This window comes from Amphibalanus amphitrite, unplaced genomic scaffold, assembly GCF_019059575.1.
Source record: "Amphibalanus amphitrite isolate SeventyFive unplaced genomic scaffold, NRLGWU_Aamphi_draft 000604F_arrow, whole genome shotgun sequence".
Taxonomy (NCBI): domain Eukaryota; kingdom Metazoa; phylum Arthropoda; class Thecostraca; order Balanomorpha; family Balanidae; genus Amphibalanus; species Amphibalanus amphitrite.
The window spans coordinates 107178-129179 of record NW_024882098.1 but is presented as its reverse complement, the minus strand read 5'-3'; the positions used below and the strand labels follow the sequence as shown (position 1 = coordinate 129179).

The window sequence follows — 22002 nt, the reverse complement described above, 5'->3', positions numbered from 1 at the left end:
ATTGCAGGACAAATAACAGGATGTCAGTTAGGGATATAATTCAAGACGAATGATTCAAGACGGCCTGAAATAATGCAAATTTTGCTCACTTGGATACCAACTTCAAACTTGACGTTTATAGCACCACGGAAACAATGGGCGCACAGGAAAGAAACAAAAGATGGGGTGTTTCTAACGCAAGGAAGTAAATAGAGGTTGCATATGATGGAACAGCCCGAAGTGCAGACAAGCACATATTTTTGGTAATAGCTATCAGCCTATATCAGCTGTCCTACTACTCTTCTCCCTTCATCAACTACTGGACACATCTGAAGCATCATATATATATAGGTAGCACCAATGTCCATAACAAATGCTTGGAAGTAGTTTTATGAAGCCAAGGGAAATACATGCTAACATGCCTACATCATGCATGTAAACTCAAAATTACACAGGCATGACAAAGGAAGCTTATGTAAAGAGAGTAGTTAGCAAAAGCATTTCATAGTTAAAATAATTCAAAACTGCACAGTGCACACAGGGCAAACATAAAAAGCAGTAAGTGTGCACTTTGCTGTTCAGTTATGCTAAGAAATAGTTCAAAACAAAATACATCTTTTCATGTTTACTGGTTTTTCTTCTATGCCACTTCACCCATATCTTGATTACAGATGGGCTGTTACTGTAGGCTGATGAAGTGACACTTGGTTGCCTTTGTGCGAGTTTCAGTTGCAGCCTCCTAGGTACTGCACTGGAAAGCAGATGAATGCCTCTGAAAGATAGGAATATAGGCAAAGTTAGCTGTAGTAGTGTCAATGATAATAGACATGACATTTTTGTCCTTTGACATACATTTGTTGAAGTAAAAAAAGGTACAAAATAAATTGGTTTGTTTCAAGACACGCTCACTGCACAAAGCCGCACAGACATTACACTGGCATATGAAATTGGTACACATAAAACTTGATGATTAAAAAGGTCAAAACTAGCAATAATAATAATTGAAGTACAAGTTACAATCACAATCATTTCATTTAAAATGAATTGACATAAGTCACAAGACGCAACGCTCCCATTCACTAGAGAAAAGTTTTTATGCTTTCATTATCCTCCACATATCAACCAGCTTGATACCAGGCTGTGCAATAGTGGGTACATAACCCCATGTTGCCATTTTATTAGAGCAAGTGGGGTTACAACAACAATGCTAATGTCAAACCCACATCTGCAACCCGTACTGCAGTTTCAATCACCTTACATGCACACCTTCTGGCAGTTTGATAGGCAGAATGGTCATTACTACCTTCTCCTCATATTCAACACATATTCCCTTTATACAGATACAGTTAAGACCTGGTTATGGCAAGCATTTTCGAGAAAAGATAGGATAAGAGTCCAAGACAAAGGTCGAGAGAAACAACACCAACATAAAACACCGACTATGTAGCACTAATACTGTCAAATTCATAAAAATATATACATGAGTCTTACTTACTTACTTACTTAAGTTGAACGGAATTTAGAGAGGCCAAAGGCCTGTAAACTACCGGTCCAGTCGAGCTTCTAGACGGATCATGTTAGGGCTCATAGGGCGCAGGTGGTGTGTATAGGAGATGGGCCCAGTGCTTGTCGAGACGATTCTTGAACTGGTTGAGAGAGTCGGCGCTCACGACTGCCAGCGGTAGTCCATTCCAGTCGTTGATGACTCTCGTTGAGAAGGCGTTTCGACGGACGCGTGAAGTTGCTCGGGGTTTGGCCAGGCGCCATGGGTGTCCTCTGGTTTCCCTGGCATGTGTTCTGTCGAAGAACTCTTCTGGCTTCAGATCCAGCTTCCCGTGTATCAGTTGAAAGACAGCGATCATGTCCCCACGTCGACGTCGGTATCGCAGCGAGGGCAGCTTCAGGGACTTCAACCTTGCTTCGTATGGCAGGTGGCGGATGTCTCGAACCAGCCTCGTAGCCCTGCGTTGGACACGCTCGACACGAAGCTGATCTGTCCGGTTGAAGGGGCCCCAGACGATATTACCATATTCGAGATGTGGGCGCACCAGCGTCTTGAAGAGCAGTGGCAGGGTCTTCTGGTCCAGCAGGCAGAAGGATCGACGAATCACCGCCATGATTCGCGAAGCCTTGCTGACGGCCGCTGCTGCCTGCTGCCTGAACTTCAGGTCCGAGTCGACGATCACTCCCAGATCTCTCTCCTCTGTCACCGCCTGTAGCGCTGTTCCACTCATGTAGTAGTCATGGTTGGGTGCCTGACGGCCGATGTGCAGGATCTTACATTTGTCAGCGTTGAAACTTAGTTGCCAATCCGTACTCCACCTTGTAGCGGCGTCGAGGTCGGACTGTAGGGAGAGTGCATCCTCTGGATTTCGGACGGCCTGGTAGAGTTTGCTGTCGTCAGCGAAAATTTTGACATTGCAGTTCAGGACGCTAGGCAGGTCGTTGACATAGAGCAGGAACAGCGTTGGGGCCAACACCGAACCTTGCGGGACTCCGCTCGGCACGGGGATCCAAGCCGAACGGGAGTTGCCGACAATCACTCGCTGCTTCCTTCCCACCAAGAATGCCTCGATCCATCGGAGCAGCTTTCCTCTGATTCCGTGCGCTGCCACCTTATGGAGAAGCCTCCGCGTCGAGACAGTGTTAAACGCCTTGGCGAGGTCAAGGTAGAGGACGTCAATGGGATGGCCGCGTTCGATCAACCTGCTCCATTCCTCAATGGCGATCAGCAGCTGCGTGGCGCACGATCTGCCCGGGCGGAACCCGTGCTGGGCGTCGGAGATGAGGTCTTCGGTTTTGAGGTGGTCCGTGATCTCGTCTCTGATGATCGATTCGATGACTTTGCATGGTATCGACGTCAGACTGACGGGTCTGTAGTTGTTCGGATTGTCCTTGCTGCCCTTCTTGTAGATAGGGATTACGTCGGCCAGGGACCAATCCTCTGGTAGGACTCCAGTGTCGAGTGTTTCCCTGTAGATTGATGCAAGCTCGCTGGATACCGAGTCCCTGATCTCGTGGAGGACGCGAGGGTGAAGACCATCTGGCCCGGCCGCAGATGACGTCTTTAGCTGCTTGAGCTTCAGTCTCACTAGGTCAGCGGTGACGACAACATCCTCGATTACTGGTCCCCTGTAGGTGCCGTCGTGTGCGGTGGAGATGGGGCGAAGGTCATCGTCCGTGCAGACTGAGCTGAAGTATGTATTGAGCACTTGTGCCTTCTCGTCGTCGTTGGCCGTCAATTCTCCTGCTCCTGTGCGGAGATTCTCAACGCCAGTCCTTGTCTTAGTGCGCGAGGAAGCGTACCGCCAGAATCCTTTGGGATTGGACTTGATGTCCGATGCCAGCTTGAGTTCCAGCTCCGTTCTAAGGTTTCGGGTGAGTCGCCTCAGGTCGTTGTTGCAGCGTTTGTAGCGAGCAAGGTGAAGGACGTCGAGCGACTTGGTGTAGGTGGTCCAGAGCTCCCGCTTCTTCTTTTTCAGGCGCATCGCTTCCCTGTTCATGTAGATGCTCCGTCGTTTGCTAGCTGGGCACGATTTTGGTATGCATGACCCAGTCAAGCGGGTCAGTGTCTTCTTGAAGGACTCGTAACGTTGGGGAGGGTCAGGAGGAACGGGTCTGTCCCACACCGTGTTCCTAATGTGTTCATTCAGGAGGGCGTAGTTACCCTTGTGGTAGTTGAGGCGGGGCGTAGTTGGGTCAGTAATCTGTTCATAGCCAATCATGTCGAATCGAAGTACCACGTGGTCGCTGTTGCCTATGGGAGGATGGTAAGTGAGGTTTTGGACAAGCCCCTCTTCATTGCTCAGAATGATGTCGAGAGCACTAGGCAGCACCCCGTCTCTGTACCGCGTCTTCTCAGTCACGTGCTGGATGAGACCGCATTCCTGTATGCCTTCGATAAAGTGGTGTGTGTAGTGGCCATCTGGAGCATTCGAGAAGCTGTTGACCCAGTCAATCTGGGGGAAGTTCATGTCCCCCGCAATCACAATTTGTGTGTTCTTGCTTGATGAGCAGAGGTTGAAGAGCTCTACTAGATGCTTGGTTGATAATGGTCCATGGGCGCCAGGGCTCCGGTAAACGCACCCCACAAGAAGCTGCTCAGGAGGTTGGAGTGGAACTTGCAGCCAGACTTGCTCCACTTGTGGGGATGTTGGGAATGTTGCCAGAGTAGCTTTGATTGGTAATTTGGTGAAAATACCAACTCCTCTTTGTCCACTACTGCCCAGGTTGTTAGCCGCATGGTCGAAGTTAAGGTCGATCAGAAAGGTCAGAACTGAGTCGATCAGAAATTCACTGTAGATTTCGAAAATGGTGTCAAATGCCACTCAAATACCCCCATTCGCATGTACGAAGCAATAAAAGACTGACCTTCAGTTCCGCGTGCCATTCTCCATTGGCCACTGTGTATTAAATAACGCGTTCACTGATCGCAAAAAATGAGACCCACATATGACGCGTTTGCTACCAGCCAATCAGCGCTCGAGATGCCGAGCGCTGATTAGTGGAGAGGGCCGTCGTTAGCAGTCCATTACATGTCGTTTTCCCTGAACATGTGCGTGAGCGCTGATGCTGCTCACGGGCTGTTGTCATTTTTCGTAATGCTGAAGGCACGGGAGCGAACCCCCCTGGCCCGGCTCCTGATGATATTTTTTGTCATCAAAGTTGAAGTCACAGTTGTTTATAGACAAAAATAATAATTGCTAAAAGCATCTCGTTCGGTGCAAGTTCGTTGGTGTGTGGACTTTGAAGACCGTTCATGCTTGTCTTTTCCTCTTCCCGAAGTTAAATTGCAATATCAAAATGATGGTTGACAGAATCCTGAATCACTCGTTGGTCTTGCTGTCTCAACTCCTTCTCTTGGTGGGTTCCATAATCTGTCTTTGATAAAGATTATTCTTCTCCACAGGTGATGCCTTTAGATGGCACTCTAGACCCTGTTTCACCGTCTCTACGCTATGCGCTGTGCGCACTGCAGCACGCTGGGAGCTAAGGCATACAATAGTGTCACTTGAATGATGTCGCATGTGATCTGTTAGCTTACAATAAAGCACGTTGGGAACAGAGGTCCAAATTGTCAAAGAACGGCCAAGAACAGAGGTTTGAGTGTGAATACTGCTAGCGTGCTGCTGGCGCTGGTGCCGCAGCGCTCTAGCGTTTTGATGACGTCATAGCTTAGCGTCAAGAGTGAAGTTTGTTGATATTGCCAATAGCCATGAAAACTTAACACGCGGAGGGCACTGCAGCGCCCTGCCGTGAAACACTGCCCTGGCTGCCAGTCGGAAAATGTGTGCGAAGAAGCTTTCATCAGCGCAAACCTTTGTCTGTAATACGTTTTTGAATGGTTGAATGGGCAGTAGGGTGTCCCAAATTTCACGAAGTTTTCCAATTCACTTAGGATACACCGGGATCCCGTTCCTTGGTTCATTTGAACCTCACACACCAATTTATAGAGTAAACTACCAGTAAACAAGGTTGCCGCTAGTGCTCTGAAGTTTTATTTGTATTTTGGTGTTATATGCTAATGCAGCGTTGTAGTCTCCAAATGCAAAATGGGACATGTGTGTAAGCAACGTAGCAATGTTACCTTTTCCGATGCTCAGTGATGCTCAGATCTCACGCACATTGCACACTGATGAAGATCCGGGTATATGCACTCATACATACGTGTGTAACTGTGTGTGCGTGCCCGTATGCGTCCGTATGTGTGTATGTGTGCGTGTGTGTGCGCGACTGCGTGCGTGCCAACCGGAGAGAAGGCAATGCCCGTTTTAACCCGCGCCCGGCTGGGGGTCCTGGATTTCCACGCCCTGCTGGGGGGGGGGGTGTTTGAACACCCCCCCCCCCTTGTAACTCGGCTCCTGGGCCACGTAGCGATACGCAGAAGGCGGCGTTCTAAAGAGCGTCAAAAATAATGACGAAATCACTTCGGTCAATTTTTTGGTCAGGTCAAAGGTCAGGTCACCAGAGGTCATTGAAGGCAAAATTTCGCCGATTTCCAGGTCGAATGTCGAAAATTTCCAAGAAGCCAACGCATAACTCGGGAACCAATAGAGCTACAGCGCCGCGGAAAAGCGCATTCGATAGCCCTATTAGCGCCCTTTCTGAGTAATTCTCTCAGATTTGACCTAACGTCAACGGTTTTGCCTGCAGGGGGCAAAAACTGCAAAAATAGCCGATTTTTTTTCGGAAACGGTTTTTCTGCAATAACTTTTGACCCAAGCCTTGTACGAGCTTACTTTCACCGGCATCGTGTTCCTCTCGTCAAGGCGCATCGAATGAACTATAATTTGACCTTGAAAGGTCAACTTGAAAATTTGACCTCAGGTCAAGGTCATGACCTGACCGGAAAGGGTCATGTTGCATATCAGTCGATCCGTATCGTTGAGCTGAACACATCTAAGGCGTTTTCATCGCTCTAGCATGCCTCCATCAAAAGTTATTTGCGAAAAACTGTTAGATACAATTCGTGACCTAAGATGACCTCAGGGCATAAACAAGGGTCACGGACACCATTTTCATGTTCAGTGTGTCTAAACCACTTGTAATTCGGTGTTTGGGAGTGTTTATAATGTCTTTCATCCCAAAGAGGCGCATTTCAATTTTCTCCCATTGTATAATGGGGAGGTCGCAAAATTGACCTGACCTTAGGTCATCGATATCAAAATTCTGAGATATACATTTTGTACATGCTATTGCTCTTAGCAATCGCTGAAAGTTTCAAAGCGATCGGTCACTCGGTGTAGCTATGACAGACATTGAAACTTTTTATGAGGTGAGGTCACTTCAAGTGACCTGGTGACCTGACCTTGAATGACCTTGGTCTGAAATTTTCACAACATGTGTAGAATTGATGTATGATAAGGTGTAAAAAAAAAAACGGCGGCGCTCCGCGCCGCCGTTTTTGAGATATTCGCGAAAAACCACAAGGGGGGGGGGGGTGTTCAAACACCCCCTCCCCCAGCAGGGCGCGGGTTAATCTTGGTGTGAGTGATTTCATGTGCCGATGATTTTGTTCAGGAGTAAGTGATCAAATACAGGTCTCAGGTTGGTACTTCAAATGTCTCGCTTCAGATCGAACCGTCTGCGGCAATGGCACACCACATAGACGGAGATTGAACGGAATCAAATTTATATTGAAGCTATGGGTATTAACTTCGCCGTACCCTGCTCTGAGACCGTCTACGCGTAACATCACTGTATCCTGCTCCGAGATTTGTATAAACAAACATCATTCCCTGCTCTGAAAACTGTCTAAAACATCTTACCCTGCTCTGAGATCCGTCCAAAACATCGTACCCTATTCTGAGATCCGTCTTAAACATCGTACCCTGCTCTGAGATCCGTCTAAAACATCGTACCCTGTTCTGAGATCCGTCTTAAACATCGCACACTGCTCTGAGATCCATCTAAAACATCCTACGCTGCTCTAAGATCTATCTGCACTCTACAGTCTACACGTAACCTCATTGCACCCTGTTATAATATCTGTCTACCACTGACCCATGTAGTCCTTCTTCGTGTGACCGTAAAGCGACCTGTGCCATGCCACCACCTGGGCCAGCGCCTGCGGCTAGTCTTCGTCTTCCGTTCTGTCCATCAACTCCTGTGCCAGCTTCACTCCGCCATCCGCTCCATCATTCACAACTGCCAGACTGTTGTGAATAATGGAAAAGAATTGACGTATTTGTGAACTGCGTTGTAACCTGAGATATTTTCCCATTTTTTGACAGGCTCTTGCAACCATTCGAGCGCGCACTCGTCCAGATTCTGGATGAGTGACTATGATTCTCATAGCCGGGTGCAACCATTCAAGGGGCACTCATCAAGATTCTGGATGAGTGCGCCCTCGAATGGTTGCAAGAGCCTATCAAAAATGCAAAAGTATCTCAAGTTACAACGCAGTTCACAAATACATCAACAGTCTGGCAGTTGTGAATGATGGAGCGGATCGCGGAGTGAAGCTGGCACAGGAGTCGATGGACAGAACGGAAGATGAGGACCAGCTGCAGGAGCTGGCCCAGGTGGTGACATGGCACAGGTCGCTTTACGGTCACACGAAGAAGGACTACATGGGTCTGTAGTGGTTAGACAGATATTATAGCAAGGTGCGATGACGTTACGTGTAGACTGTAGACTAGAGTGTAGATGGACCTTAGAACAGCGTAGGATGTTTTACATTTATTGCAGAGCAGTGTACGACGTTTAAGATGGATTTCAGAACAGGGTACGATGTTTTAGACGGATCTCAGAGCAGGGTACGATGTTTTAGACGGATCTCAGAGCAGGGTACGATGTGTAAGACGGATCTCAGAGCAGGGTACGATGTTGAAGACGGATCTCAGAGCAGGTTACGATGTTTTAGACAGCTTTCAGAGCGGGGAATGATGTTTGTTTATACAAATCTCGGAGCAGGATACAGTGATGTTACGCGTAGACGGTCTCAGAGCAGGGTACGGCGAAGTTAATACCCATTGCTTCAATATAAATTTGATTCCGTTCAATCTCCGTCTATGTGGTGTGCCATTGCCGCAGACGGTTCGATTTGAAGCGAGACATTTGAAGTACCAACCTGAGACCTGTATTTGATGACTTACTCCTGAACAAAATCATCGGCGCATGAAATCACTCACACCAAGATTAAAACGGGCATTGCCTTCTCTCCGGTAGGCACGCACGCAGTCACGCGCGCGCACACACACATACACACATACGGACGCGTACGGGCACGCACACACACAGTTACACACGTATGTATGCGTACATATACCCGGATCTTCATCAGTGTGCAATGTGCGTGAGATCTGAGCATCACTGAGCATCGGAGAAGGTAACATTGCTACGTTGCTTACACAGATGTCCCGTTTTGCATTCGGGGACTACAACGCTGCATTATCATATAACACCAAAATGCAAATAAAACTTCAGAGCACTAGCGGCAACCTTGTTTACCGGTAGTTTACTCTATAAATTGGTGTGTGAGGTTCAAATGAACCAAGGAACGAACGGGATCCCGGTGTATCCTAAGTGCATTGGAAAACTTCGTGAAATTTGGGACACCCTAAATTGGGCAGCTGTGGGATCGAGTTGGAGTGCCCTTATATCAGTGCTTGTTGCGAATGACATTGCAGACCAACCACTTGACCTGGCCAGTGCCCAGTGGCCAGTGCTCATCTCACGTCTGGTGGGTTGATGAAAAACAAGCCAGTGAAAAGTGTTGATGTGATGACATGTGATGACTACTGCTTATTTGAAGTAGCCATTCTTGTAACCCCCCCCCCCCACCCTTTGTTACTGATGTTTTGCATTCTAGCATCCAGCCAGTTTGACCTCCCTTGCCAACAGGCTGCCATCTGTAACAGTGACAAGAACTTGGATGGCCAACTGACCCTGTCACTCTGTACTGGTCTGACCCCTCATCCCTTCCTTTTCTTTCTGCAGGCTGCAGTCTGTGGCAGGGACTGTGACTGGAATGGCCAGCTGCGCATTCCATCAGCCCCGCATTTTCCCAACAGTCTGTAGTTTTTAGCTGAGACTTGGCTTGGATGGCTAACTGACAGCGTCCATACCAATCTGACCCCTCCCCTTTTCTCTTTTACCGATAGGCTACAGTCAGTAGCGGCGATTACGACTCGGACGGCCAGCTGACCGTATCCGTACTGCACAGTCTAGACCCGTCGCCTCGGGGCGTGTTCACACCGCGCGGAGCGATCAGCGTGCGCAGTCTGCGCAGCGGAGGCAGCGCCACCTACCAGCCCACCGGCGCACTCTCCTCGGCCGAGCTGGCCCAGCTCAAGGTGGGAATGTGTCCGGTGCTGCCATCTGTGGATTCGGGGATTGCGGTGCGGGCAGAGCTTTTGACAGGCCGGTTATAGAAGGAAAGACGACATAACCTCTGTCTCTAAGTTTCGTCAATAGTATTATGCTAACCGGTATATGAACCGGTATGTTTTAGTTTCAGTGACATTACCTACGCGTAAAATACGCGGTGTTTTTGACGAGATTAACCTCCTGCCTTTTGGTTTACAGACTCTGGTGGAGAACGATGGCATATATCGCCTTAAGCTGACAGCCCAGTCACTGGACGGACGTAAAACCGAGGTGGCCACATTCGTCAAAGCAGTACGTTTTTTTTTTACATTGTGTCACAAGCAAGGCTATATAACCACTGAACGTATGTTATCGTCAAGCTGGTAACATGGTTTACCGCGGATATCGTTTCACATGTCACTCTAAATGCTCGATTACATATGTCGAGAGCATGCCTTTTTATCGGGCAAGAACTATTAGTGTAAGAAGATGTCAGGGTTGCTCCAAGATCATAAATCGTTAAACGAATACGAAAAAAATCGGACCAAGCGCCCTACTATTTTAGCGTTTTCACTTCCCGTAGGGACACTTCAAAACCATGAGTGGCTGACCATGGTTTATTGCGCTTCTATGAGCTCCCAGCATTGCGTGTAGGTATTCCCCGGTCTCAGCCGATTGCTGACAAATGTCTGTCTGTCTGCAGTGTCAGCTGGCGGAGTCTGGCCTTCGCGACACGCTGCTGCTTACCATGGACGCGGCCGGCAGTCTGGTGGCCGCTAGCCAGCTGACGGACGCCGGCCGTTGCCATGGCGACAGTCTGGCGGCGCTCGACGGCCTGCACGGCTTCAACACGGACGTCACCATCCGGCAAACGGAGCCGGGACCCATGTAAGTGGGGCGGGCGGAGAATGGGTGGATCGTGGTTTTCGCGGAACAGCTTGGGTTTAGTTGGAGCAGCTTAGGTATCGTAGAATGCCGCTAGCACCCAGATACCACCCAGATTCAATGGGAAATGCAGCTATGTATACATAAGCAAATATTAAAGTTGCTTATTACAACGATCGGACACGAGCCTATCAACAAAAGGCAGACAATGTGCGAAGGTCTTGCTTACGGCAATGACTTCTTGCAGCCCCGACACGGCCAGTTTCATCCAGAAGATTGAGCAGGAGAAGCTGGCCAAACAACGCGGAGAGACCAAGGATAACCGGTCCTTCATCGCCAAATACGTGAGTGAGAGATCCAAGCACCCTGGCAGCGCGTTAGCCCCTGGACAGCTAAGCGTCTCCAAACCTTTTACGACGTCCAGTCCTAATCTTTGTCTGTGTTTTTCCACCAAATAACTACGTTTCTCATCCGCCACATTACTCTTAATGTCACACTTCAGTCACTGATGTAACGCTTATGTTACCTATGCATCTGAATTCATGATGTCACGTTCCCTTACCTCTCTAGCGTCACAACTAACGCCTGTGTCATTTTCTCCGGCAGTGGATGTACATCGTGCCGGCCGTGCTGCTGCTGATGGTCTCTGGGGGCTCCGACCCGCCCCAGCAGGGCGGCGGTGGCGGCGGACGCTGAACGCTACTCCTCAGGGAACAGCTGATAGCCACGCCGAGACGGCGTGTCGGACATCCATCAGGTACTGTTGGCTACATACACAGCCAATGGGTACACGAATAGCACTGTGGTGTAGGAAGCGGGGTGGGCTTACGAGTCCAGCAACGCACTTCTACGCCACACGGTGCGTAGAATTCTGAGACGCTTCATCTCCACTGGAAGGTGTTCTGCTTTGGTGAACAAAGTGCGTCTACGTTGTCCTCTGAGGCTACGCGCGGTTGTCCGGTATGGTGATTGAGTCGTGGTAATCACGCAAGTAACTGGTGATTGGTGCCTCCCCGAACACTGCAGATTGATGGAGAATACGAGGGTTGGTTCAGTAGGCTTCGATCATTTGATCGAATCGGAGTTTCGGAAGGGTGTTCATTGTCCCCCATTTTGAGTAGGGCATAGTCGTGCACGAGTGAAGTCAGATTCTAGTGTCATGTGAGTGCTGTGTGTGTGCATCGCATTCGGAAAACGTATTACTCGTCTTGCCTCATGGGTTATTGGTGTTGTGTTGATTATGTAATCAAGTCATTATATTTTAACGTGAGTGTTCGATATCGATCGTATTGTCAATTCATAATAAAGTGGCACAAAGTACGAAACTATTTCTTGCGAGTCGATTTTTACATCATTTCCTAATTGTAAATGCTTTTCTTTCCGCCACTCTCCGAAGGCCAAACACAATTTCCGACATTTTTTATTTACGTATCGCTATCTTATTTTGTTACGCCCTACGCATGCGACACAAATTCAGAAGCGAAGAAAATTAAAGGTAGTGTGCCAGCTTTCCTGGACCGTATGGAGTTAATGGCCCAGATAAGGAGAACCGGATTTTTAGAACTTATCCATACCTTCAAAACTCATGGAAACGTCTTAAATTCTTCAAATTTTGAGTACCCCAGTGCGAAATTCGCCCCGACGGGTTGTCGGTCGTACCCCAACCACATTTCACACCACTATGAACAATAAATGCACACACTGAAATCGCTATTACCGATATGCTCATCCAATCAAGTTTCGATAAACCCGTTCATCATCATCTCCTGCGGTTTCGAACACGCCTGTTTGCCTAGGTGGTGCGGTAGACCGCGCCCAAAGCCAGGGCCCCGGTAACGTGAGGTAGCCGAGTCGGGGCAGCGTGCGCTGACCCAAGCCGGGGCCGCGCGTCCTCCCGGTGTCATGTGATAGCCCGGGGCCCTGTTTCACGGCGGAGCGCTGCAGTGCGCTGCGCGCGTCGGCGCGTTGGGTTTCCATGGCAATATCAACAAACTTCCCTCTGACGCTACGCTATGATGTCATCGCAAAACGCTAGCACCCAAGCGCCAGCACCATCAGCACGCTAGCAGCATTCGCACTCAAACCTCTGTTCTCTCTGTACTTGATTCTTTAGGACCTCTGTTCCAAACGCGATTCATTATAAGCTAACGGATCGCACGCAACGTCATTCAAGTGACGTCAGGGGCACGCCTCAGCTCCCAGCGCGCTGCAGCGCGCGCAGCGTCGGGCGGTGAAACAGGGCCCGGGGCTGCCCGCGGGGATGCGGTAGACCGCGCCCAAAGCTGCGGCCCCGGCTTGGGTCAGCGCACGCTGCCCCGACTCGGCTACCTCACGTTACCGGGGCCCTGGCTTTGGGCGCGGCTTCTGCTCATACTTTGTGGTGCGGTGGTGGTGCGTCGGGCCGCGCGCTCTGACTTCGGCCAAGAAAAATGCGTCAGCTGATCATTGTCATTTCTGCCACTTTCATGTGGTGAGATGGGGTCATAACTTTAGAGACGGCTGTTTCATATCAATTATTTTACATAAAATAATATTTCAAACCATAAATTAATGTTCGACAGCCAAATAAAAGAAATAATACCAATACAGGCTTACAGTTTAAGGCTCGACATTGTGTTGTCTACGATTAGACAGCTGATAACTCATTCCCGTACGTCGTAACTCTAAAATGACCTTTGCTTATTGTCACATGTGCGCCGCATTCGCGATTGTTGCCGACGCCTGTTTGCAGGTCAGCCCACTACAGTTGTTATACATATCGAAAAACGGATAAACTTTTAGGCGAAAAAGGCACTATTCCAGGCCCATTTTTTATTTTTTGCGATATTAGGTAAAAACAGAAGCTTCTTATCCTAGGAAAAATAAAATGGGAAATCTTTCAAAGGTGGCACACTACCTTTAAGAAGATCGTTTCCACTCCTCCGCACTCATATTGCCTCATTCGTTGTATGCACACTATATTCCATCATATTCTCGCACTTGAATACCACAAAATTAAACTGCAAAAATATTATTCACAAACACTGGGTGAAATGAAACTGATGCTATTGAAATACGTCATGATCGTGTTTCTCTCGTATCACGATCGTATTTATGCATGTCACTTAGTTTCATGCTTGAATATCGTTCAGTTCCACCTCTGACTACATCGACATCAATCGGCATTACTGTAGGGCGGATTTTCGTTCTTCGAAGTACGTCCTAGCAGGACGGATCAAATAGGACATACTTGGACGGATCATTTAGTAATTGAACGGTTCATATTTTGCATATAGTCATGGGACGGACTCCATGAGGACGGAATATACATTACTACTAGCGATGGCCTGTAGAGGCCGCGGCCGACTGGCTGGAACAGGACGGTGCACGCAGCTCGGCGAGGTCTGGTGCTGGCAACAGTCTGGCTCTATTAGAAGAGATCCACGGACTGTTGGTTCCGGTAGGAGTAAACACTTGGTTAAGCCTGTCGCCAACTGATGGGCTCTCACGAGAACAGGCCCGTTGTCATCTGCTGGTGACGTCCAGTTAGATGACCTGAAGCCAAACCGAGAAAAGCGAAATGTCACAATGGAAGATATCAGAATGTTCACCTAAGTGTTAATTTTTTGACCAACATACTTATTCAACCGCGCTGTAGTTTTCTAGGACCTCGATCACGGTACAAGCGACTTTTTCTGAATTTTAGGACATCCCACGTTTGTGCTACTTTTCAAACCGTCTATATAGGTACCTATGTAAATTAAAAATAAAACTAAGCCGAAGTTTAGCACATGACCGTTCCAAATCCAACTTACCATTATTCGTGGGCAGGAGACTGTTCCTGAACTGTGGGGCGAAGAGCTGGGTCTCTCTCGGCCCGTCTCCGCAGCTGATGTCTGTGTTATTGTTCAGCTCACAGCCGACGGATTCTTCCAGCGGTAGCTCCACCGTGGCAGCCACCTGGGGTTGGTATGGGTGGGTATGACACGTCACTACTCTGCTGTATCGGTTCATCGGTTTACACGTACTCTCTTCTAGATTACTAGTGACAAACAGGACCTTTTTGATGATAGGTCTGTGTGATCCTCATCCCTCATTGTGGTATCCCTCCCTGCAGGGCTCTATTTCGAGTGGTCACTTACTGCTATTTACGGCGCTGAACTTTGGCCTGCATGGCGCCTGCCTACACATTTCATGGTGTCGTTGATTTGTGGCGTCTCTTACCTCGGGTATGAAGTTGCAGAACTTCTGCTTGGTCTGCTTGTCTCCACGTTTCGTAGTCTCTCACCTCAGGTGTGAAGGTGCAGTAGTGGATGACGAAGCCGGGGTCGGCTGCCACCGGAGGACTGTCCGGTCTCTGCTCGTCTGTACCTTCCGTAGTGTCTCTCACCTCGGGTGTGAAGGTGCAGTACTGGACGACGAATCCGGGGTCGGCTGCCACCGGAGGACTGTCCGGTCTCTGCTCGTCTCTACCTTCCGTAGTGTCTCTTACCTCGGGTCTGAAGGTGCAGTACTGGATGACGAAGCCGGGGTCGGCTGCCACCGGAGGACTGTCCGGTCTCTGCTCGTCTCTTCCTTCCGTAGTGTCTCTTACCTCGGGTGTGAAGGTGCAGTACTGGATGACGAAGCCGGGGTCGGCTGCCACCGGAGGACTGTCCGGTCTCTGCTCGTCCTCCGGTGGAGAGGAACTCAGCCAGATTTCCTGGGACGGAGACGGTGTGTCCTCGCACAGCTTCAGCTCCAGTACCTGTCGGAGAGACCATTCATTGTTCGGTCGTGCGCAGCTCTGCACAGGTGGCGAGACGCTTTACAAGAATTAACATTGCATTTAAAAGCCGGGTGTAGTTCTTTAAACTCACAATCCGCATTCCTTAGTTTGCTCTCTATTCCCATGAACATTTTTCCGCTGCCTTTCTTCAAACGACATTTTTACCCCACTGCACCCCACTCTCGCCACTCCACCCCGCCCCTACCGGCACTAACCGTCGCGTCTGCGGCCACGCCGCTCTCCCTGTCTCCACCGCCGTTGGCACACTGTGTCGGTCCCGACGGCCTCCCCATCCTGGCGGCGGTCTGATTGCGTCGCACTCGACGACCGTCGACGTCGGCGAGCGTCCACAGGTGGCCGGCGCCGCTGCCGGCCTTGCAGCCCTTGCGGAAGTACGGGTTCATGGAGAGGTTGTGACGCACGCTGTTCTTCCATCGGTCGTCACACGACTTGTAGAAACTGAAATGACTCCTGCGATGGAGATGGGGGTGGGGTTGGGGTGGGGCTGTAAGTTTTTTTGGCTGGGCTAGTACTTTGTTTTATGCTGTTGCACTGCATTCGATGTTTTTAACGAAACAGTTTTACTAACACATTTTACACTTATTAGGATGCGATACTCTGACAACCCATGCTTTTCAAAACGTTGTTGGAACATTATGTGCATTTTCAGCGGCATTACATTTTCGACAAATCGATCGAACGTCCGTGGGGGCGCGTTTTTATCATCTACTCTAAGCATCTGCACCACTCATTTCCGAGGTCATGCGTCTTCCTCACTGAACATGTGACCCAATGACACAGTGACCTTCAGCCACGCGACCAGACCTACACGGTCACCACCCTGACTCCGCGACCCTTATCTCGCGCCCTTCCGGTGTTACGTTATTCCCGAATCGAGTCGGACTAGTTCCGGCGTATTACGCAGTCAACAGCGGCTGGTGTTAGTGAACGCAGCGAGTTTGACAGCTTGTGCCAATATTTGTTTGTTGCGTTCTCAAGCAGATGCTTTGAGGCCGATTTAGATGCTTTGAAGCTTTGAGTGATTGTTGTGTGTCGGGTGGAATTCAATGTGTCTGGCGGAATTCAACCGGAAGCTGACCGGAAGCTCACCGGATGCGCACTGAAATCACAGGAAAATATTCATCTGCGATCAGGCGAAGCTGAGTTTAAGTCATCTTCGATTTGCGTCAAACTACTAGGAGCTGGAAAATGTATCGGAACTTCTAAAAGCTTACTAAAACTGCGTTGAAGTTGACCGGAAGCGCTCATAGTTGTCCATATAACCGTTGAACAGCTCTCGAACGTCTCATTCGGCTGCTTCAGTTCTCTGCCGTCTCACGTGCACCAACTCTCGTCTGCTCTGCGCCAGCTCAGACTTTCGGCTTCTGAGCCAGACTCAGGTCAGTGCTGGTATCTTCTACACAACATACAGCGTTATTGCTGCTCCTGCCAGCATGGCGCTACCGCGGCTGTTTGCTTGTCTGCTGTTGGCTCTCAGCTCCGCCCAAGGACACAGCACCGAGAGCGGCTACCACAAACGCGTCCGCAGGGGCGACCTGAGTGCCGGTGACCTCGTCCAAGCCGCCGCTGCAGAATTTGAGTCCCGTGCTCGAGACGCAGCGGCCGCCTCTACCGCCCAACTGGAGGAGCGACTGGCCAGCCTGGAGAAACGCCTGGACGAGCAGTCGACGCTGCTGGAAGAGGCGTTGTCCGCCTTGGCTAAGATTTCTGACAACCTGTCTGGATTACAACCGGGTGGTGTGGGCTCAGGACCTCACCCCTCTGATCGTCCCAGCCCAACGGTCGGCCGTGTACTTGGCGAACCGTGTCGCGTCAACTCTGAGTGTTCCGACCTTCTCGCCAACACAGAGTGCGGAGACGGCGGTCGGTGTGTGTGCGCCGGTGGTCTGCTGCGCGGTCCCGGAGAGACCTGCCTGCCGGCGCCCTGGCTCGGAGGGGAGTGTCGCACCGACCACCACTGTGATGTGCGCACACCGCACGCTGTGTGTTCCGCGGAATTGACCTGCCGCTGTCCGGCGGACATGATGACGATTCAGGGCAAGTGTCGACCGTTCCCGCGCCTCTCCGAACACTGTCTTTCAGACGCCGACTGCCGACAGGCCACGAAATACGCCGTGTGCTCACCACTCACCCGACGCTGTGTCTGTCCTCGGGGGTCGTGGAACTTCAACAACATGCACTGTCGGCTGGGCGTGCCGAGCGGCCGTCCATGCCTCTACGATCGCGACTGTAGCACCATGCAGAAGATCTACACCTGTATCGGAGGCGTCTGCCAGGTGCGTCGTTGCGACCCGCACTCCGGCGCCTCCAACCGCTTCAGATTAGTGGGCGGCAACAGCTGCAACAACGGCTACGTCGAGTTCACCTACGACTCGGGCCAGAACTGGACATTCCTCTGCGACAGTAACTGGACGGGTGCCGATGCCACTGTGCTCTGTAGCTACATGGGGTTCGACTATGGCCATCCGATGACGGTCAGCTCACGAGCACGAGCAGCCAGCACGAGCAACGTGACCCGCTTCCTCTGGGTGGAGGATCTCGAGTGTGAGGGTACGGAACCCAGTCTGACCATGTGTGTCTGGAAGGAGGGACGCACCTACTGTGGTGTGGACGAAGTGGCCGGTGTTGAGTGTTTCTGGAGGCCGACCGAGCCGCCCACCACCGCGCCGCCGCCGCCCACGGAAGTCGCCGCCGCTGAAACGAGCGTCCTCTCTACCGACCCTGCTATCGCCGCCGCCATCGCTACCGCTGACGACAGTGAGAGTGTCGAATATGTTACGGAGGCGCTGGATGTCTGAGACCGTGGCTCGGCTGGCCGCTTGGAAGGTTTGCGACTTTATTTCTAAGTAATATATAACTTGGTATATGTAGGTATATGCAATGGCTCGCCGAGCCAGTTTTGTGTCTCCTCGAGCCGGAAATGAGTGATTCGGTGTGTGGCTGTGAGGGTGCCGTCATTTTATCGCGCTTCATTTACGTTTGTCCATCATAAGGAACATTGTTGTGCCCATTATTTAGACCTCTTAATCAGAGCTAGCTGAACTTTTGGATTACGTGGTGCTGCGATTTGGCATGTACGAAGCGATGGCTTTGATCTTGCAGTGCAATGGGTGTTATCTCTATGACGTTTCATCATTATGGCGTAATCATTACTCGGACATCACATCTGTGAAGGGTACATGCTGATATTTGCTCGTTTTATGAACGGTGATTGAAGAATCTTAGCTTTTACAAATTATTGATCATTTTTATTAGCGATTACCAGCTCGCAAAGGCTTCCCAATAAACTCCTAATTAGCCTTATGATCGATGTAAGTAATGGTGATATTATTGCAAAATCGTCGGCATGCATAAAACTGTTTCCATTTCTAGGAAACATGTCGCGGAAGCCTCTAAAAACTTATAGGGTTTGTTTGCGGGTCATAACGTATCGTTTCATCCGCCTTCTTATATACTTCACCCCGGAGACTCCAGCCCAGGAAACAATGACAAATGCTGTCCATAACACCTAACGCTCCCGTGACGTTCCGTCTTATTTACTTGACCGTAAATGACTAATTCGGCTCGTCAGCCGACATCCGTTTTTGTTTGCGGCAGACCGACGCGTGCCGATCGGTGTAATTGGCGTCAATTGCCGAGGGGATTGTTGTGGTCACAAAGACAGCGTGTGTGGTGTGTGTGGTAATGGCTCCGACTGCGGTGACGGGGGTGCTCGCACGTCGGCTGGATACGAGTGATTGGCGCAATATGCATCGGTCAGGCTGAAATGACATGGGGGGTATGCTAATTCGACACCATGGGTCAAATTAAATTTATCCGCTTTTCAGATGGTGATTATCACTTCCTCTAACGTTCAGCGGATTTGGCCGAAATGTGCGTCATGTGACGCCGTTATACGCCATGCACTGTGACTCCCAGGTGTAATTAGCACATTTGAAACACATGTTCCTCCTCCGGATTACAAACGCAGTCGATATGACTAGGAGTTCCAATCTATAGGGATCCCCTCGGCTGGCTCCTAAATCCTAAGTCGAGGGTCCCATCCGGCCTCCACTCCACCTGGCTCGCGGGGTTGCGGCCTGCTCATTGATCGAAGCACGGCCGGCGGCGTGGCGGCCGTGTCTGGCGGTGCCATCCTCCGTGCCGGCCTGCCGACCATCCCCGCATTGATTCACTCCTGACTGGGAGTCGGGAGTCGCTACTGCTGAATACAGCCCGCGACACCCGTCCGCCCGCTCGACGGCTGGTGGCACAAGGCGGCAGCGGCACCCGGGAAGGACGAGAAAGGATGTCGGATGTGTTACTACTCACATGGCTAGGGACCAAGATTACTTTACGAATGGCTAGGGACTCCATTCCTCGAGTGGATGCTGGATAGGTAGCCCAGGCCAATAGTAATTGCCGAAACTGGTTTGATGACTTGTAACTGGCTTGGAGGCGTCAATTTTGCGTATACGCCTCAGGTACTTAAACCAAGGTCCTGTAAGTTCGATGGGCTGCTGAGCTTCGCTCATTTCTTTTCTGCTCGCCTGTGCAGCATCAACTCGTAATTCTGTCATCCTCCTACGGTCATGGTATGCTCTTCGTGCGACCGGTGCCCTTCAGAACCGCTCCCACTGTCACGCCATCCGGTGAAGTCCTCACCATCCGATGTCCGATATCAATAAGCAGTTACTGGACAATTTTTAACTGGCCGCGGTTACCGGTCCACTGTGTCAGCCGCAGGTGAAGGGTCTGAGTAGGTTCACGGTCTGCCGAGCGGATTGGGTCAGATCCAGGTGTGTGGGTAGGGGAGGGAGGGGGACAGCATGTAGGTACCTGGGGGACAGCACCGGCCCGATGGCTTGCAGATGCAGATGCAGACAGAACAGCTGATGGGGGCGGCGCAGGATGTGTGGTAATGGAAGTATCTTCGCGTGGACTGTCTGATGGCCAGTGGCTGTTGAGCTTCGTTAGTTCCAGGTGCATACAATAATTGTTGAAACGCGAGAGCCGTTTAGCCCTTTGGTAGTACCCACCTAAACTCTACGAACTGCAGGGATGAGCATGTGTTCGGTAAGCCTCAATGCCCTTGCAACGTTCAGCAAGTTATGTTTCCCATCTTGTAATGAAATAACCTATCAAATCTAATGAGTTGATAAACCCGAACCTACGATAATATCCTCCCTACCTACACAGACGCAGCCCCCGTCAGCCCCCGTGTTATTAACCCTGACTGCTGCTCATTTGGCTCGCCCCGTGTGTCGGCCGGCCCGGCGCTAACTCAGCCACCGGCCGGGTGTCGTGATCACTGAACAGCTGTGTGTTGTGGTCACGCAGGTTGGCCCGGGCGGCCGCCGTCACCTGTCCCGGTGGCGGACGGTGGGTGGCGGGCCTGGATCGAGCTTCTAGCGTGGGCTGTTGGATGGATGATGGAACGGGCTGGTTCGGCGATTGGGATAGCGTGGAACTTGAAATGGGTCATTCTTTGGATAGGACAGATTGGTTTTGGTCTGACAGTGAAATATCAGTGGAAACTGTAGTATGGAATCAAAGCCGACTGGGTGGTTCCTTTTCTTTGCGCGTGGCCACCAAGGTATCGTTTAGGTTTAGTACCATATCATAGGCACTGCCACCGCGCCGCCCCAAGCCCTCTGCACCCGTTTTTAGACACACCCAGCCAGTACGGCAGCCAGGCTCCGCCTCTGTCGTCACTCACGTGATCCATCTGTAGATTCCTGAGACGGTGAGCTGACCCTCCTCCAGTAGGGCCTGCTCGATCAGCTCGGTGTAGGTGAAAGGAGGCTTGCCGGCGTCCCGGCTACACGGCACTGCAGGCGAGAAAAGACAGTGAACGGTCGGCAAAAGCATTGGAGATGCAGCCTGCTGATAGTGAGACTGGTATTACAAGTTCTTGGGGTTTGCGATTTATCTCTTGTAATGGAGCTCGAGTTTTCATAGACTGTTAATCTCCCTTGACATTTGAATTGCTTATCAAAATCCACGCAGACGAATTTTGGGCAAAAGTACGTTGCTTATATGGAAGGAGCTGGTGCTCGCTTCTTACCTTCGTGTGTTCTTTCCTGGTTCATGATGACGGGTTCCTGCTCCACCATTTGTAGGTTTGTTGCATCCCACCGGGTCTGCGGCGCACACACTTCCTGCTGCTGCTGTTGCTGTTGCGGTTGTTGCTCTGGGTGGTGATGCTGGCGGCAATGGTGTTCATACTGCTGCTGTGGCTGATGCTGAGTTTGGTGCTGAGGCTGACGCTGCTGGCTATGATTATCATGATGATGCTGATAGCGCTGGTAGTGCAGGTGACGTTGCTGCTGCTGCTGATGATGACGATGATGTTGCTGCTGCTGCTGATGCTGATACTGGTGATGGCTCTGGTACTGCTGCGTCTGCGGTCCTCCACCGCTCCCTCCCGGACTCAGCAGACTATCCAGTCTATAATCCAGCAGCCACATCAGACTGGCGGAGTCTGAGGTGTCGGGCTCGGCTCTCCACACTCCCGTCTGTCGCTGGCAGAGCGGACCGGCGGCCGGTAGCGGAGACCACTCTGCCGCCGTCCTCCCCAC

The 22002-nt window shown here is 50.7% G+C and overlaps 2 protein-coding genes across 3 annotated transcripts; one reads left to right on the top strand and one right to left on the bottom strand.

Moving 5' to 3' along the window:
• The first annotated feature begins 4575 nt into the window (after positions 1–4575).
• On the top strand, positions 4576–11999 carry LOC122394679 (ER membrane protein complex subunit 10-like). 2 transcript variants are annotated; one of them, XM_043391712.1, is made up of 6 exons: positions 4576–4842; positions 9585–9776; positions 10009–10101; positions 10493–10677; positions 10922–11018; positions 11281–11999. In XM_043391712.1, the coding sequence occupies exons 1-6, from the start codon at positions 4783–4785 to the stop codon at positions 11368–11370; spliced, it is 717 nt and encodes a 238-aa protein (XP_043247647.1). In that variant the 5' UTR covers positions 4576–4782; the 3' UTR covers positions 11371–11999. The 2 variants fall into 2 exon arrangements, with proteins under 2 accessions (XP_043247647.1, XP_043247648.1); XM_043391713.1 differs by lacking the exon at positions 4576–4842 and adding an exon at positions 4903–4973.
• LOC122394676 (fork head protein homolog 2-like) lies at positions 11618–21590 on the bottom strand. Its single transcript, XM_043391706.1, has 6 exons — positions 21489–21590; positions 21141–21252; positions 15637–15892; positions 15248–15400; positions 14469–14613; positions 11618–11694 (listed from the first exon to the last, which is right to left on the bottom strand). Exons 1-6 carry the CDS (start codon positions 21535–21537, stop codon positions 11618–11620), a joined length of 792 nt encoding a protein of 263 aa, XP_043247641.1. The 5' UTR covers positions 21538–21590.
• Between the last annotated feature and the right edge of the window lie 412 nt (positions 21591–22002).